General features: G+C 43.5%; 1 protein-coding gene across 1 annotated transcript; it reads left to right on the top strand.

Moving 5' to 3' along the window:
• Nucleotides 1-8,236: 8,236 nt before the first annotated feature.
• On the top strand, nucleotides 8,237-15,656 carry C8H5orf58 (chromosome 8 C5orf58 homolog). The gene is made up of 3 exons (XM_036197069.1): nucleotides 8,237-8,294; nucleotides 14,134-14,227; nucleotides 15,403-15,656. Exons 2-3 carry the CDS (start codon nucleotides 14,134-14,136, stop codon nucleotides 15,549-15,551), a joined length of 243 nt encoding a protein of 80 aa, XP_036052962.1. The 5' UTR covers nucleotides 8,237-8,294; the 3' UTR covers nucleotides 15,552-15,656.
• Nucleotides 15,657-17,922: the final 2,266 nt, after the last annotated feature.

The following is a 17,922-nucleotide window of genomic DNA, read 5'->3' as shown; positions in this document are numbered from 1 at the left end:
AGTTGGAGTCAGGATGGCTGTATATTGCCTCTAGGGCCAAGTGTTGCTATAGCAACAAATAACTTAGCAACAGCTTTGAAAAGACTGCTTCTTTGAAAGAGTTTACATAACAGAGATTATGGCTGGGTTCTCTCTGGAAGGGACAACAGGACTTTTCTTGTCCTCTTAAGCATTAAGGACGTTTGAAGGACCAATCCTTTCTCAAAAGCTGTACAATAAAGGAGGTGGGGATGGCTAGAAGGCTGTACATTAAGCACTGACAGTTTCTTAAGAGACTGGAGGTGACTGTTGTCATACTATGGGGCACATGTGCTAACTGGAAGCTTTATTCACTTTTCATTTAAAGTAGTATTTTGATTTCACTTCTGGGTATTGTATTTTAGTTGTCATTCTTATATACTCCCTAACATAAATATAATTGTGAATTAAATGTATTTAGAATTCTTTTTATTGTTTTTACTAGCACATAATTAAATATATTAATGGAGTGTCATGTGATATTTTTTTATACACATATGCACTGTATAAAATAAGTTAAACACACCTGTCTCCACAAATGTCATTTATTAATGGTGGAAGGTTTCAGTTCTTTTATTCAAAAATTTTACCTTAAAAAGAATACATTGACTATAGTATGCAAGTCTAGCAATGTGGAGAAGGTATTTGTGGCCTGGATAAAGACCGGGCCTGGCCTTGGTGGAGAAGTTGCTCCTATGGGCTTCATATCACATAGCTTCCAGGCATCTGCAACACATAGCTTTCAGGCATCCTCTGGCATCAACTAAAAGGAAACATCCCAAAGTGATGTGACATGTTCCCTGACATCTTGCTGAGGGGAGAGTTTGGATCCTTCTGCCTTTGGGAGAGAGACAACAAAGCCCACTGAGGACCATTCCCATTTATCATCTCTTGACTCAGTAGCGCATGGAGCCATCTCCCAAGATCAAAAAGTGGCACAGTGTAATGGGGAAAATACGTCCACTTTTAAGGTAGGTGTGAAGGTTTCACTACAGCTCTCAGGACTGGAGAGAAAAGAAATTTGAGAGATGGCACAGTGTCTGAGTGTCAGTATTTCTCCTATTGCTATTGCATTGTGTCATTATGACGAAGCCCATGAAGTGAATGACTTAAAAGACATTAACGCTCATTGGGTTCACAGGTTCAGAGTTCTGTACACAGTCCTTTGGTCTTGTTTGTGGCCTGTAGCAACAGCATATGTAATTGTGCATGAGACTGTGACAGAGGAAACTGCTTCCTTCCTGACAGCTGGGAATGGGCCAGGGTCCTAATATCCCTTTCAAGGGCATGCCACCAGTGAGCTAAATTTCTTTGACTATGCACCTTCTCCTAAGGTTCCACCATCTACCAATACTGCAGACAGCCAAGCCTTTTCATATGTGGGCCTAAGATCCCAACAATGAATTTAGTGGCTTTGGAAACAATAGTTTTCTCTAATATGCCTATTTTTAGTAGTAAATGTCATATGATTGGGAAATAAGGGAGGAGGGGAAATTCAGTGGGAAAGTACTCGAAGACAGAAAAACTTCCATGTACATGTATTAAGCTCCTTTTGTATACTGGGTATTCATTCACTTGGATGAATTCATAGTTGTACAATAAATATTTAAGCAACTATAATAAACTATATCAAAAACCAATATATGGTAAAGGCTAAAGCCATAGGCTGTGGTTTGAACTCGAATGTGAACCCAGTTCTGCACATAGCGGGATATGTGACCTTCAGCCCCTTGTGTAGGCTTACAGCAGTAAGCAGTGCATCTACTGTTCTAACACTTTTGTGCATGATCACAGAGGTCTGGAATCCTTGAATAAAATGGGCTTAGACTTGAAAGGTTTGTGGCTTTCTGGGGAGTCCTCAAGCTCTCTTGATGTGTTAGACCATCTGTCTTGGCTACAGTTGCAGTTCTGGCTAGGTCGTGCTCTGGCACACGCCCCGCACCTGCCTCAGAATCCAGCTTGGGGTACTTCATTTGCTTAGTCTTCCCACCCACCTGCCTCCATTTTTAATTTTGTCAGTGTCATGAATTAAGAAGGGAACAGATCAGATTTATTCATTCCAGTCTGCTCCATGATTGTGCCCAGAGGCTTATAGACACACTGTAAATCACAAAGAATAATAATTATAATAAAGAATAGTTCTCTGTTGAAAGCTGCCTTAGGGGACATCTGTCAACTTGTTGAGGACCTCCAGAGAGCCAGCTTCCTCTTTCTTCATTCCAGAATAAACCATGGGGAAAGAAGTCTGTAAATGACAGAAACTTCAGGGCCAACAGAAGAGAAATTCCCACTCTAACCCCTTCTTGGGTAAGCAGGCAATTTCTTATCCTTAAAAAAAAGGGAGGGGGACATTAGCATATATTAGCAGAGAAAACCAAGTGCAATCCTCACAACAACCCTACTGAGTAAATTCTTAAATGAGCCTCATTTTGTACTGGAGGAAGCCAAAGCCCCAGAGCCGGTAAGTACCATTAGAGTGCATATTGTGGAACTGGGTTTAAATCCAGAGCTACACCAGGCTAGGGTGTTAGAAACTTATGGTTTCTTCTTAACAGACTTTTCTGAGCATTGCATTTCAGTCCCCCAAATGTGGCCTTGGTGCAAGGACTAGACCACTGAAAATGTTTTAAACGCACTTTGCCCTCTAAACTGGCTACCTTCTGTAGAAACTGGGGCACATTTCTTATTCTCTAGTCCCTGGATTAATCTGGGTCAGTTATAGAACTAAATTCAGGAGTCCTTCTTTATCAGCAATTTCTCTTTTCATGGTTTCAGTTACTTGTAGTCAACTATATTACTACTGCCGTAATAGTATACAATATGTATACTATTAAAATATCTAGTAGAAAATTACATAAATGTTTGTAAGTTGTAGATAACTTTTATTGTAATATTGTGATGGCTGGTTTTAATGTCAGCTTGCCACGCATTAGAACCACCTAAGTAGGAACCCTCAACTGAAAGTTGTCACGATTCCCTTAATTGATGTTAGAGGGCCCAGTCCACAGTGATTGGTGCCACACCCAGGCACGTGGTCCTTGCTTGGATAAAAAAGGAAGAGGAGCAAGCCATGGGGAGAAACGAGGCGGTAAGTTCCTCCACGGTCTCTGCTTCAGTTCCTGCCGATAGGTTCCTGCTTGCATTCCTTCCCTGACTTCCTTCAGTGATGGACTGTGGTGGGGAAGTGTCAATCAAACAAACTCTTTCCTTCTCCAGCTGCTTTTGATCACAGTGTTTTATCACAGCCACAGAAAACACCAGGACGAATATATTGTAATTGTCTTATTTTGTTGTTGCATTTGTTAACCTCTCACTGTGCCTAATTTTTAAAGTAAACTTTATCACAGGCATGCACACATATAGGGAAGCAAAGGAAGCCCCCAGTAAGTGAAGGAGGGAGTGGATGTGTACTTTGGTATGGGACTGGTCATGCTAATCCCCCTTTCCCATACTGACCTAATAAACATCGGTCTGTGTATCTGTCCTTTCTACATCCCCCACTCCCCCTAACCAGAGTTCCAGGACCCAAGTCACGTAGGACATGGCATACATATAAGAATATTCAGGATATGGAAAGAGTTTGTTATTATATAAGATTCAAGCACCCTCAAAGAGTCTTGGAACATACCCCTCCACAAGGATAAAGGGCTTGAGTCTCTCAGCAAACCAGAAAATAAGACCTGACTTTGGCTACAACCAGCTCAGCCTAGACAGGGAGAAGGAATGGAAAATAAACTCAACAAATGCTTTGGGGTCTCAATGATACAGGTGATGTGTGGAGAGGATGTAGGGGAGATAAATTCCTAGGGAAATGCCCCGGCAATCTTACACACAACGTAGAGGCACATAGCCCAGCTTCTACCCAGCCAAGTGAGCTTGAGCCCAACCCTGAGCTTCTCTAAGCCCCCATGTCCTCAGGTATAAAGTGGGTATAAATCCTTTCTGGGGGCTAGAAAGATGGCTCAACAGTGAAGAGCCCTGGCTGCTCCTCCAGAGGACCTAGGTTCAATTCCCAGCACTTACATGGCAGCTCAAAAGGGTCTGTAAGTCAAGTGGATCTGACACCCTCACAAAGACATTCAGGTCAAACATCAATGCATATAAAAAATTAAAATCATTTCTGAGGCTCTAATCATGGAATATGGGAAATCAAAGATTTATGCCTAACACCTCTATTTTCCAAGTAGTTCACCTATCACCAAGTGCATGCTGAGTCTACCTCCTACATTTTGTGTTCATTGTGTTTCTGTCTCTTCTACTTCCATCTTAAACAAGCCATTGTCGAATTTGGCATGAACTTTATGACACCCTCCTAACTATATTCTGTGTAGCAGTCTATGTATTATACATTCCCAGCATTTTCTCTAGCCAGGTCATTTTTTCAAACCACAAATATGATCATATTCTTTACTACACAAGACCTCCTGATGGTTTCTGTCAAGAACTGAGAGAGAGAGAGAGAGAGAGAGAGAGAGAGAGAGAGAGAGAGAGAGAGAGAGAGGATGATCTTGATGGGCCTGCCTTCTTCTGCCCTATACTATTTGCTGCCCGCTACTACTCTACATCCTTACTGACATGGTTTCAGTCTCTTCCATCTGTAGGCTGCTCCCTGATGCAGTGCTCTTGAACACAATGCTCTCTCTGCCTAAAGAGCTCTTTTCTTCTCACCTCAGTTTGGGTGTCCCTTCCTCAGAGAAGCCATTCCTAGAAGCTACCTGGTCCATGTGACACCTGTGAAGATATGACTCCTTCCTCAACAGCGGACGAGGTCTATTTAAATGCTCACTTCATATGCACATCATGAGCTTCATAAGGATGCTTTAATCAGCAAAGGACAGTTTATAAGACAGTGGTCCCATAAGTTTATAGGGCCTAATGTGTCCTGATGATGTACTGTTATCTTGGTTTGTATAAGTAATTGCACTCTACAAAGTTTCCATAACAACCAATCCTCCTAATGATATACTACTCATCCTGTCATTAGTCCTTAGCCTCATCGGGCTGTGTTAGTATGTCCTGGGAACTCCTGCCTGTCTCCTCCACATCATGGCCTCCGAGGTAGCTAAAGACCTGTCCATTTGAATTCGGTGCTAGGTACATGAAACATAACACAGTAATTAACAGTGAAGAGAGACTCAAGGAAGACTGGTTTTATGAATAAATGATGGCACACAGTATGTTTGCAAAAATTGGAAGTCCTGTTTCACCTACCTAGTTCTTATAGTCGAAAGTTCAAACTTTTTTTGCATTTTGTGTCTATTTTAATGAAATATAATTTGTCAATCACTAACATTACCAATCCTAAGACATCCCCCTGTACTAGAGATGGTCGGCAGAGGGCCCCACAGGAGCGATAATTGAAGGTTGGGGAAAGCTGTTGGGAGATCTTAGGTCCTATCCCCTGATCTCCCTATGCAGCCCAGAGAGCATGCCCAGCAGGCTGCAGGATGCTGTGGCACTCTAGCCTACCACATTTCCAGACTGCCTGATCTGGCTTCAGGAAATGCATTCCTGACAGGCAAGCACCACCTCCATGGATTACTTTGATGCAAATATACCGCACGATCCTGGAATTGTCATTTTCAAGCTAGAAGGATTTGTAATCAAGAGCTCACCATATGGAAGGATCGTGCAAGAGTGTTAGGGGAGAGCTGCTTTCTGTGGGGGCTGCTATTTGCTTGCCAGTCAGTAGTTTTATTTCCATTTTAATTTTCAGAGTGTCTGCCCCCCAGCAACAGCCTGTGGTTTGGAATTCATGGCTCTGTTGTGTGTTTACCCATGGTGCTTGCTTGTAATTGACAAATTTAAATTCTGGTCATATTTCATTTATTACCCAGACCCAGGGAAAAATCCTGGGCGGGAACCTAATTACAGTGGAAGTGCCACAAGGTAATTGCTGAGAAAGAAGTCGTGCAGTGCAGGGCTAAATATTTCATCTACCCATAAAGTGATTACCCTGACAAGATTCTGAAAAATAATAAAATCTGTTTAATAAAACAGAAGCAAAATACCAGTGTTTTTACACACAAAGTATTAAAACATCCTTCATTTTGGACAGATCCTAAGTCATCTGATTTTTATTCAGACGATGATCCACAGCTGATGCCCTCCCAAGGTCCTTCCTACACATGGCTGTCTTGAAGTTTGCAGGGCTGGCACAGCTTCTAGAACATCTCTGAGTCTGCTCTCCATTGCTCAGTGAACACTTTTGTGGTTGCTGTGTGTGGATGGCTCCAATTCATTACTTCTGCCCAGTCACACCTTTCTTTAGAGGGCTCAGAAGATACCCATGTGTAGCTTCTACTGCCAAAGCCCAGCCTCGCATCCTGCAGAGTACCAGGGGATAAAACTCATTTAAATTTCTCTGACCTTCTAGGGCACTGTGATGGCCAGGGCCTGTCTGTTCATCCAGCTGCTAAATAAAGATACTTACTGTTTGCCAAGAGCTGTGCTAGGCAAAAGGCAGAAGATGTCAGCAGGACAGTGCACTCCCTTGAAATGTTACAAGAAAAGAAACAAGCTCGAAACCCAACAACAAACACACAGACATAGAGATGGGAACATTCCCCAAATACTAGCAAGTGTTGCGTGGAGGCAAAGAAGGGGCTTCATGGCAGGATGGGGTGATCCGAGAAGGTGGTTGGCATGCTTCCTAAACACAATAAGGAGCCCGTCTGTGAAGGTCAGAAAGAAACAGCTGTGGTACAACTGTTGGCAGCATGTATCAGAACTGAAAGAAAGAGAGAGGGGAAAAGGGAGAGTGGAACTCCGCGGATCAGGGTGAGGAAGGAGATATTGTGCCAAATACTAGAGAGAATCGCTGGAGTCCTCAGAGGAAGGGAAGGGCATGCTCGGATTTACACTTTCAACAGCTTATTCCAGTGGATCCCAGCAGGCAAGAGTAGCTGTGGGGTACCAGTAAGGACACTCTTGCAAGGATCAGGGGTAGGAAAGAAGTTGCCTGACACCAGGGCATGACAGCAGAGATGGAAAGAGGAAGAGCTTTGCATGCAAAAACGCACATCTGAAAGCATGTATTTTATAAACCATATCTTAGACATTAGCTCTAGACTTTCCATTACGATGGTAAACAAAACTAGAGAGTAGTAACAAAAGGGTCAGGAAACGGGAGGAATGGGCTACATTGGAAAGATCTTGAGAGTGTGCTCTCATTTCTTCTTCCCACGTCAGTGATGAAAGCAGACAGCAGGAGTCTGGTTCCGTCTGAGCTGGGGGAGGCATTCTACCCAAACACTTCCCTCTCTACTTATGTGGATTTTATTTAGATCTGAAATTGCATAAATATCTAAAGAGAAAATGTTCCTGAATGTAGTACGTTAGGTTGTGGCCATGCTTTTGAGTCTTGCAGAAGATACCCAGTGAAGCTGTAAGCCAGCGTTCCTTCAGGTGTAGTAGGCACACAGACCCCCAGGTTACAATAGAGATGGGGGTGGAGGTAGGAGGGGATTGGACTTGGTGATTCAGAGGGCCTCTCCTTAGATTTGCCAAGTCAGTCTCTGAGGGAGGTCCCTGAATCTGCCTTTTTAGACACCCATTGAGTCACTGTGGTACAGTGTAAGGTTTGAGGAATTCTGCCTGAATATGGCTGATTCACCATGTTGAGCAATGATCAGAAGTATTTAAAATAGAGAGAAGGCTCTTTGGGTTAAGTTACAACCAAATAAATACAAAGAAATCAGACTTAAATCCTGTAATGATAAGTGTTAGCAATCCTTGCCAATATGCTTCTGGATATTCTTCCAATCTGCTCCTATACATAGAGCATTTTTCATAACAAAAGATGAGCATACTTAGATTCTGGTGTAATTGACTTCATTCACCTAATAAATCCTTTCATAAAGATGCTCATTTCTCACTCCATGGACAGCTGATGAGAATGCAGGGGGGTGGGGAAGCACAATGCCCAGAGGGAGGTGCCATCACATCAGGATCTATGCCTTTAATAAACAGAGGAAGTATTGTTATGGGATGGAGGGCTGACATAATAAAAGTAGAAACATATTTTATTTGGGGACAGAGACAAGCATCCTCTGATTGGTGGATTTCTGGAAATAAACACAATTTGTGTCATGAATATGCCCTGCTAGATAAAGGGATATCTAAGGAGCCAAGCACTGAGAGTTTTCAAACAAAAAGACAGGGGAGAAAGTGTTGAAAATGCTTCCTTGTTGAGCAGCATCAGCTTTCTCCGACACCTAGCCCCCCGCTTGCTTCACAGAGAGGCTGACAGAAGAGGAGAGCCCAGTTCTGACACAGTAAGTGTATCTGTGCTAATGTTTTGAACAGCACATTGGAAGGCTTCAGCTTTCCCTTGGCTTCTGTACCCACTGGCTCTGAAAGGCTTCACACCGCTGTGTTCACAGTTGAAGTGTTTGGGATAGGGATGTGCCAGCTTTAGCAAACAGAAGTGCAGAGTCCCAGTTAAATTTGAATCTTAGATAAATCACAAATTTTCAGTCTAAGTGTGTCATACAAGGCACTCAGGACCTCTGTGCTAAAAATTTTCTGTTGCTCCTGTAAAATTCCAATGTAGCTGAATAACCTGTATTTTATCTGAGTAGCTCCCTGTCTCAGAGGGAGAGAGATGTTGGGATACAACTGTAATTGCTTACTTGGAGGTAAGTGAGGAGCAATGTAGATTCCCATTACTAACATCTTTCTGCATTTCAGAAGGTATTTCCCTGGGAGAAAAAACAAATGGCTGCCTGAAGACACCAGCTCCTGGAAGATGGCAGTGACTCTAACTTTCACTTTCTATCCCAGGAGCCAAGGTCTTCCAATTGCTTCTTGCTTCCATGGTGTAGTTGGCCATGGGAAAGCCCTGGTCATCTGGACACAAAGGAAATTTTCATATTTCTGGCTCTGGTCATGCCTTTCAGATAATGATGATAGTGTGGGCTCAGGGTTGCTACCTCCCAAATTCATGTTCCTAGGTAGCCGTGTTCAGAAGGGAGTTATGAATTGGAGCATCCATTGGTCCTTAGACTCGGTGACTAGCACTTCTAATTGACAATGAGCTGACAGAGGAGAGAATCAGAAGCCCTGAGATCCAAGAGACTAAGGCTTTATGTCAGGATTTTGCAATAAAGCTAACTGAGGGACTCACACTCAGCTCCATAAAAGGCTTAATCACCTTGTTCAGCAACAGCTTTCCTCTTTCTGGGGAATTCACCAGCTTTTTAATCTCTTTTATTTGATTAGCATTAGATCAACAACTGCTACCAAGTTAATAAAGACAATAGTTTTTTGTGGGGGGGGGGTGGGGGAGGGGAAGGAGTCTCAACGATAAGATTCCCAAGCTGTAAGTAGCAGATCATGCTTTTATGGTTTTATTTTCTTAGGAAAAAAATCCACAAAGACAGAATACATAGCTGTCTAAGGAGGGAGCACACTGCAATAAGTAGTCTTTATCTCCTAAAGCAGCAGCTTGCCATAGTTGACCTTTCCGAGTTCTTCATCTGTCTGTCCTCTTACGATGACTATTTAAAAGAACTATGAAGTCATTTCTTTGTGAATAGCAAATGCTGTGCTGTTGCAAATGACAGTCACTCCAGTCTATCTAGAAGAGGGATTCAGAGCCGGTGTGTAGGTGGGAGGCTTACAGAGCTTACCAAAACGTCTGTTAGTCCGGTAAGAGGCATTTTAAGCACAGGAAGTGAGGCAATGGCAGTTACTGAAAACCCTAGATGGATTCTGAAATAGGTTCGTTGTGCTCGGAACCCCACATCCCACCCAGTCTCAGCCCTCCTCATCACTTGATTTATAGGATTCTCCAATTCCAGTGCTATCTCCACACACCTACTTAAACAATAGTTCTTCTTAAATAATCCCCCACCTTTTCTTCCTGCTATTATCTGCAGGGAATTTCCAACATACCTATTCAACCACGAAGCTCTGAGGTGAAGTTTCCTCCTCAAAATAAAGGGGGTGAGGACAGATGGTGAGCTCTTCTTGTAAGTCAGTTATATTCTGCAGCTGTGTCCTTCCTGCTCTTTTGAAGTTAAGTTATCCCTGCTTTTGTAAGACGCTGGTGCTGGTTCCATTTACTTTGTGTTGTTGGTGTCCTTGATTCAGAAACTGAATGTCACTCACTCTGTGCTGGCCACCCCACATTGTGTGCCTGTGTGTCCATTATTCTGCTCAAAGTCTGGGGAGGCAGGCTGGGCTCACTTACCATCCCAAGTGGGTCTATCCGTGTGCCAGACAGTCCTAACATGACACCGTTGTTAGAGTACCTCGAGCAGCAGAAAAAGCCTCTCATAGTTCTGGAGGCTGGAAAGTCCAGGCCAAAGGATGCAAAGCTTTGGTTCCTCCTGGGGCTTCTGGGCTTGCAGATGGCCTCTTTCCTGCTGTCCTCAAATGACCTTTACTCTGTGTGGGAACATTCCTGGTTCTTTCTGAATGCTAGAGCTCCTCTCCGTACAAAGTGCTGTTAAGTGTTAAGAGGTGATGGGGTCCAATCTTAACTCCTCCGTTTTAAGGCACAAACATATCTTTAGAATCACTCCAAATAGAGTCGTGTTCTGAAGTGCTGGGGGCTATCATTCCAACACTTCAGAATTTGAGAGGGATAAAGGCTAGCCCAGCAGGTGGTAATGTGGCCTAGGAGGCAGCCACAATGGTGCAGAGAAAATAACAGAAGGACCAAATTCACAGACACATGATGAATTCTGTGGGTCTGCCATTTTCCTGGCTATGGACCCTTGAGCAGGGCAGGAATTCAGCTGTGTGAGAATAAGCTGCTTTTTCTATGTAACTGGGATAATAGCTGCTTCAAAGCTGTCGGAGTTAAGCTCCTAACACAATGCATGACACACAGTGAGCTCAGAGAACATCCGTTGTCAATTCTTTAGTGTCTACTGATGTTCTCCTAACTCAGAGTACCAAACAGAAACAAGACATCAAGTGGTTGTGTTAAAAATATTAAGTGAGGGAAGTACTGGCACAGGAAACTGTATGAAACCACAGTGCGGTAGAGGGCTAATTCAGGAAGGCTGTCTCTAGGAATCTGAAAATTTATATCTAGCACATGGAGGATTAGGAAGCCTTAGAAAGGGAAGGATTGTTAGTGAGCAGCTAACCTGGGATCCCCAAATGCATGGACCAATCTCACTAGTGATATGAAGGATGCTTGTATGAGACACATAGGTATCAAGCAACACGTGCTCATGGGGAGTGACTCCTCTTGCAGTTCTGATTCCAATCAGATGAAGTCTCAGTTTGTGCTACTTTCCTGACCAATGGAACCTGTTTAAACAAAAACCAGGCTCTGAAGAGGCAAGCTCACATAAGGTAAAATACGGTCCCGTTTGTACCGCCTTTCCTCATCTAATGAACTCAGCCTCAGACAAATTCTACATCGTTAAACTGAAGGTAAACACAATTTAAAATGACCAACAGACTGTGCTGTGGCTTGTCAGGGAGGCTCACCTGTAGTGTGTGACAGGCCTGGGTAAAACAGAATGTCGTCTGGCACCTGGTGCTGGAGACCTAAGGTCTCAGCAGGTCTAGGATAATAACCCACAACACCAGGTCAAATGCCTGGGCCAGTTCCTAAACTTGCAGTGGCAGGGATTCCTCTTGGAAGCAAGTAAAGATGGCTTGAATCCCAGCTTCTCCACTTGGCAAGAAACCACTGTATCTGTCAGCTCATTTGTATCCTACTCATTGGAAAAATTTGTAAGAATGACACCAGCAAGTCGGACGGTGGTGGCGAATGCCTTTAATCTCAGCAGAGGCCAGAGTGGTCTACAAAGTGAGTTCCAGCTCTACAAAGTGTAGCCAGGGCTACACAGAGAAACCATTTTTCAGGGGGAAAAAAAAGGAAAAAAAGCAAACTGTTATGAATGGGAGAGTTACCACTCATCAAACACCTCTGATGAATTATTTCAGCTCACAAAATATTATTCCAAGATATTTATTATTGTTCCATAAGATGGAGGAGGGGATTTGGTCTCAGAATGGTTACACGTTTATCTGTATCTATGCAACTGACGGAGTGGTAAAGACCGCTTCCAACCAAAATCGTCAGTCTATAGTCCGCCCTTTGCTCCAGCACTGCACTGTGGAAAGCGAACACAGGTAAGTCGGCACCTAGGAAGCAGAAAATGCCAAGGAGGTCTTGTTGGTCCTCTCAGGAGGAGTCATTTGCGGCCTAGAATCCAGACTCTTCCATTGAGTTGCTTATTTAAGACTACAATTCCCAGAATGCAATAGGTGAAAGAAACTACCCAATCAGAATGCTTTAGGCAGAGACACTAGCCAATCATGTAGGCAGAGACGCTGGCCAATCAGGAAGCCTATCCTGGTTTTCCCCGCCATCTCTCCACACCTAGCTGACTGTTGAGGGTCACACCGCACCTGGTTCGTTGAAGGCGACGAGGCTTTTCTCTGTGGTGGCCATTTGGAAAGGTGAGAGTTATTTGAAGCCGTTCAGTCTCCGGGCTAACTTCCGGGCTGCGGGGTGGGTGGAGAACGCGGAGGGTGGATGAGGCCTTGGAAACTTCCAGGCTGCCTTAGGCCCGCCCTCGGCCGCGGGACTGGGGTGAGGCAGTGGAACCCGGTGACCCCGGAGAGCAGAGGTCCTCCGGGGTGTGGGTGGGGCTCAGGAGGGAGGCTTCTGCACAGAGCCAGCCCAGGGTTGAGGGCTGGGACGGGCCCTGTGGGCAGGTGCCTTAGTGATGCCACGCCCTCCACGCTCGCCGTGCTGGCCTTGGTGCTGTCCAGTCCTCGGGCATGGATCCGCCCAGTTAAGCGTCCTTTGAATGACGGTAAAGCTGAGCTGTCGCCAGCCCTGTGGGATCCGGGCACCCTAAGCCCCCTGACACCCACTCCTCTACCCACAGTGTGGGGCTCAGGGCTTTCCCATTAATTTCACGTTCAGGTTTTATCATTATTCGTTAAGTTTTACACTTATTATTTAAAACCATGTTTCTTTTTCCCCCCCTCAAACCCGAATCCTGGGTTTGGCGTGTCCAAGTGAGATTGTTATTGGCATTCTTGTTTTAATATTCAGGGACTTAGAGGTGGATGCAAAGTGTGTTTTATTATGTCTGGAAAAGAGTTTTTCCAGCTGCTGTAAAGGGAGTGAGGGAAAATAGGATAAATGACCGGAATTCAGAAAAGTGCAAAGACAAGGCCCAACTTGGAGGTTAGTTTAATTGTCTTGCACAAAAATCCTGATGTGTAACTACCCAACTTTTACATAACAGGAGTTGTCTGAGCTAATTGTGGTTTATTTTTCCAAGTCATTTTGCAGGCTTGACTAAAAGGTTAGTTCGTATCTAGTGAGCCATCTCTCTGTACACAGTCTTGGTTAGACATATTTACTGTACTATATATAACACAACATGGTGGTTTATACATTTCAGACAACCGTGTGCTTATCCTTGTCAATAAATTATATATATTTTAGTTTTAAAGAAATTACATGTGGGCACTGTCGTTCAAGAGTAAGAGACAATGAATAAACATAAAATTAGGAAATCTCCTACACCATTGCTCAATTGTAAGGTAGTTTAGAGATGTTGAGGATTTCTGTAGAGGGGACTTTGTTTCTATTGTAAGGGCCCCATCTTGTGGATGTGGTTTGATAAAGAAGAAACTTCACCCTAAGAATTCCATATGCAATTGTTTTCAAGTGCAATTCCATTTGAAACCTGGAAAAACAAAAAGTTGATGCTTCCCTAGGTTATAACTGGCCTAACCATTTAGAAAAAACAATGATTTTAGTTCTAAAATAACTATTTTTCTTTTATAAATTACCTACCTTATTTTTAAAATACACATTATTTTTAAAAATAATTTTTATAATTTTATATTCAACTGTGTGTGTGTGTGTGTGTGTGTGTGTGTGTGCATGCATGCGCGCGTGCGCCATTTGTGCATGGGTGTCTGAAATGGCCAGAAGAGGACATTGGATCCCCTAGAGCTAGAGTTATAGGCAGTTGGGAGAGACCGATGCCCACTGTGAGTGCTGGGAACTGAATTTAGGTGGAAGGAGCTCTAAGTGCTCTTGACTGCCCCGTCATCTCACCAGCCCCAACGTAAATAGCTCTGAGCTGAACACTGTTTCTGTTTCTCTTTTATAATCAGATGCTTAAGAATCATCATCATGACCACAAGCACAAAGTAGAAGCCATGATTAAGAACATTAATACAATTTCTTTGGAGATGAAGAAGATGAAAGGTGAGGATGGAGTCAACAACATGTTTTCATGCCACTGCTATAAAAGACATGGGAGAGCCAATGTGGGTTTCAGCTAGGGTAGTGTTCCCACTGATTATAATTGTCTTGTTAAGAAGACTTGCACAAAACCCTGAGTTCAGTCTCTAGTACTGCAAAACAAAGAAATACCTTGGGAGAGAGGAGACTTGTAATAGGGGAATAGCCAAGTTCTGAATAGGGAGAAGAGCAATTTACTAACTAGGGGACATTTGAGGTATCATGTTCCTGATAACAAATGAGAAAAATAAAGCAAATATAGTGTTAGGAGCAAGCCTGCCCCCCCCCCAAAAAGTGGGATGATGTACCTACAAAATTCAGCTGTGAAGAGGACCAATAATAGTAAAACTGAAGGGTAAACAGCTGAGTTAGTAAAAGCTTCCCTCTGCAAGTCTATTTGGAGGGGTGGGAGTCAGTAAAAGAATGTTGTCTTTAGGAGCAGTTGGCAGAAATAAAAAGACAAAAACATGTCTTTTGAGATACAGAGAGAAATACTAACCTACTCACACCCCGCCCTGACTTAGTCTGCTTTCGATTGTTGTGATTAAACACCACGACCAAAGCAACTGGGAAAGAGTTTATTCCACCTTACAGCTTACAGTCTATCACAAAGGGAAGTCAGGGCTGGAACTCAAGCAGAGGCCACAGAGAAATGAGGCTCACTGGCTTGCTCCTCTTGGCTTGCTCTGTTTGCTTTCTTACACACCTAGGCACCTGCCCAGAGATGGCACTGCCTACATCCACATCATTTATCAGTCAGGAAAATGCTCCCAAATCCCGTGTCCAGGCCAGTCTTATATAAACAAGTCCTCAATTGAAATCCTCTCTTCCTAGATACGACTGGTTTGTGTCAAGTTAACAAAGACTAATCGGCACACCACCAAAGGAGGGCAAACCACCACACACACACTAAACCATAAAGATATGTTTACACAAAGTTGCAGTGTAGGAAGATAGCTGAGTAGATGGTGGAGGGTCTTTCTAGTATACCATGGTTTTCAGTCAAAATGGGTCACACCTCAGCGGCAGCTTGATCATAAATATTTGAAGAACGTCATTAGAAATTAGGAATAGCTAGCTCCTTAAAGCAGTTACAGTTGTTATGACACCAGTGGCACTCTGTCTTCTCCCTTACACAGAGCTCTCCCATATCCTGCTGTGTGACCTCAACCTTCATTTTGGCCAGCCCAAGAAGACTGAGGACCCCAAGGAAGCAGAAACAAGCCACCCATTTGAAGAGCCTGAGATACCAGATGTAGCCCTTGCTTCTATCAGTTTATCTGACTGAATTTTTTTTTTTTTTTTGTATTTGTTTTAAATTCCTGGTTTCGTTGACTTAAAAATCTGGAAGAACTAAGTTTATTAGTATAACTTAAAACTATATAAAATTATAAATGAGCATAGCATCTGCTTGAAAGCTTTTTTTTTTTTTTTGGTTGTTGTTTTTGTTTTATTTTTATTTTTTAATGTCTAAAAGGGAAACAGATTCCATTAATGCTGGAAGTCTGATGTCAGAAATTGACCTGTCTATGTTTGACATGCTAGCCTTGTTCTCTCTGCTGTAGACAGGCTTCCTCCATGTGCTGGCTAGAAGAGAGTAGTAGTGTAGCAGCAGACAGCTTTGCCTTGGGGGGGGCCCTCAAAAGGACTGGTTTTCTGTTTCAGAGGGGTCCCTTAACTTCTGTTAAGATGTTAATCTGTGAGCAGAGAGCTGAGCAGTGGCGATAGGTCCAGCTGGGGTTGTAAGGCCCATGGCTCAGATAGGCAAGACTGGCAGAAGACTAGAATTGGAAGTACCCAAAGGAACACACTGGTCCTGAAAACGTGAGGCTACTGGGACTGAAGTCCCAGGAGTGTAACCCTTACCCTAAGAGACTCAAATTCATTTCTCTCATGTCATCCACTGCTACTTTTCTTGTTTCTGTGAGCAAACACCTGATAAAGAAGCGGCTTAAGGGAAGAAGGGTTGGTTTGGGCTTACACTTTGAGAGGATATGGTTGATCCTGACAGGGAGGGCAAAGTGGGCTGGGAGACACCTGGTCACACTGTATCCGCCATTATGAAGCAGAAAGACAGATGCTGTGCTCTGGGCACTCAGCCTACACTTAAGGCGGGTCTTCCTTCCTCGGTCGAACCCCTCTGGAAGCCTCCTCACAGACTCACCCTTAAGTGACCCTAAAATACTGTGAAGTTTTGGTTGTGAGCCTAGCCTTTCAGCACTCTGGAGGCAGAGGCGGGCAGATCTCTGTGAGTTCAAGGGCAGCCTCCACAATAGGCATAGGCACCAAAACTACACAGAGAAACCCTGTCTTGAGAAAATAAAATAAAAAGATCAATTAAGTTGACAGATTTGATTATCATAGCAACCAGTGCTTTGAGATCTACCACGTCCTTAAATTTCATCACCTTTAGATGGAGAAATACCTGCAGTTTCCTGCTGCTCTCTCCCCAGGACCTACTCAGTGTTTTACACAGTGCAGGCGCTGTTGATCCCTTTTGGAGCCCTGCTGAGGAGATGTAATTAGTATGGTGCATTTCCAGCTCTAGCATTCCCAAGTTCTGGGTCCCAGGTGAGAGCTCTGGGCGTGTGAGGACGAGTTTGCAGAGCGTCACTGTCATCTGTTAGCCATTCCCGCATTCTGCCCTCTCCTTAGCTCAGTGTAGTGACCTGCTGCAGTCTGCCCTCTCCTTAGCTCAGTGTAGTGACCTGCGGACTTACTTCTAAGGTCCCTTTTTTAACTCAGGAAAATATGAGTTTAGACTATTCTTTTCCACTTGAAAATTGTGTAAATCAGAGAAATCAAAACATTTGTCAATAAACGTCACACAGTGATGCTGAAAGTCCTGAAGGAATGAGATTAGAAGAACAAGGCATGTCAGTGTTCAGTGAATACTAGGTCATGGCTCGCTAATCATGAACAGAACTGCAATTCTCCTCAGCCTACATTGATGTCTTGATAAAGCTTACAGTGGCAAGGAGAAATACCATGAACTAAAAATTTATTTACTGACAATACCTATTGAATATCAGAGCTCAGCCTAGCCTGCCTTAAACATGCTCAGATCATGTACTTTTAGCTTGTGATTGGGCAAAGTCACCTAACACAAACTCTGTTTTGTCTTAAAATACTCAAGATAATATTTAATTTATTGAATTTCCATACCCCCCCAAAAAGGGAAAAAACAAAACAAAACAAAACACTTGCAACATATAACACTGTAAAGTACTGGTGGGTACCCTGGTGGTCACATGACTGACCAAGACTTTCATGCCACCTGTTGCTAGCCCAGGAAAAGCAAAATTCACATTGGCATACAGTTTGTACTTAACAAGCATCACCCCCATGTCATATAGTTGAAAATGGTAATGCAACATAAGCCAGAAACCCAACTGTATGCTTTAAGTGTGATTTATAAACTGAAGGAGAATTGAGGTGCTGTGAATGATTTATAAGTCAATCTGAGAAGGAAGAGATAGGAGTTTCACAGCACATTTGTGCTGATGACAGAAAAGCAGAGCTGTTTGGACAGGTTAGAGGCTTGGTCCAGAGCGAGGGCAACAGTCAGCAATGTTGGGCCTTAAGAGGGAGAGCCCAGTGGGATGGAGTTAGGTCAGTAGGTGCATGCCCTTGAAGGAGATTACCAAATCTTTCTTTGC

This window comes from Onychomys torridus, chromosome 8 (genome assembly GCF_903995425.1).
Source record: "Onychomys torridus chromosome 8, mOncTor1.1, whole genome shotgun sequence".
Taxonomy (NCBI): domain Eukaryota; kingdom Metazoa; phylum Chordata; class Mammalia; order Rodentia; family Cricetidae; genus Onychomys; species Onychomys torridus.
This window is presented reverse-complemented; position numbering and strand designations above follow the sequence as displayed.

What these genes read in the sequence shown, in the direction of transcription:
- C8H5orf58 (XM_036197069.1), top strand. Translation starts at nt 14,134, where the DNA reads ATGCTTAAGAATCATCATCATGACCACAAGCACAAAGTAGAAGCCATG. An exon ending in GGAGATGAAGAAGATGAAAG is followed by an intron (nt 14,228 to 15,402) that starts GTGAGGATGGAG and finishes TCCCTTACACAG; the next exon opens with AGCTCTCCCATATCCTGCTG.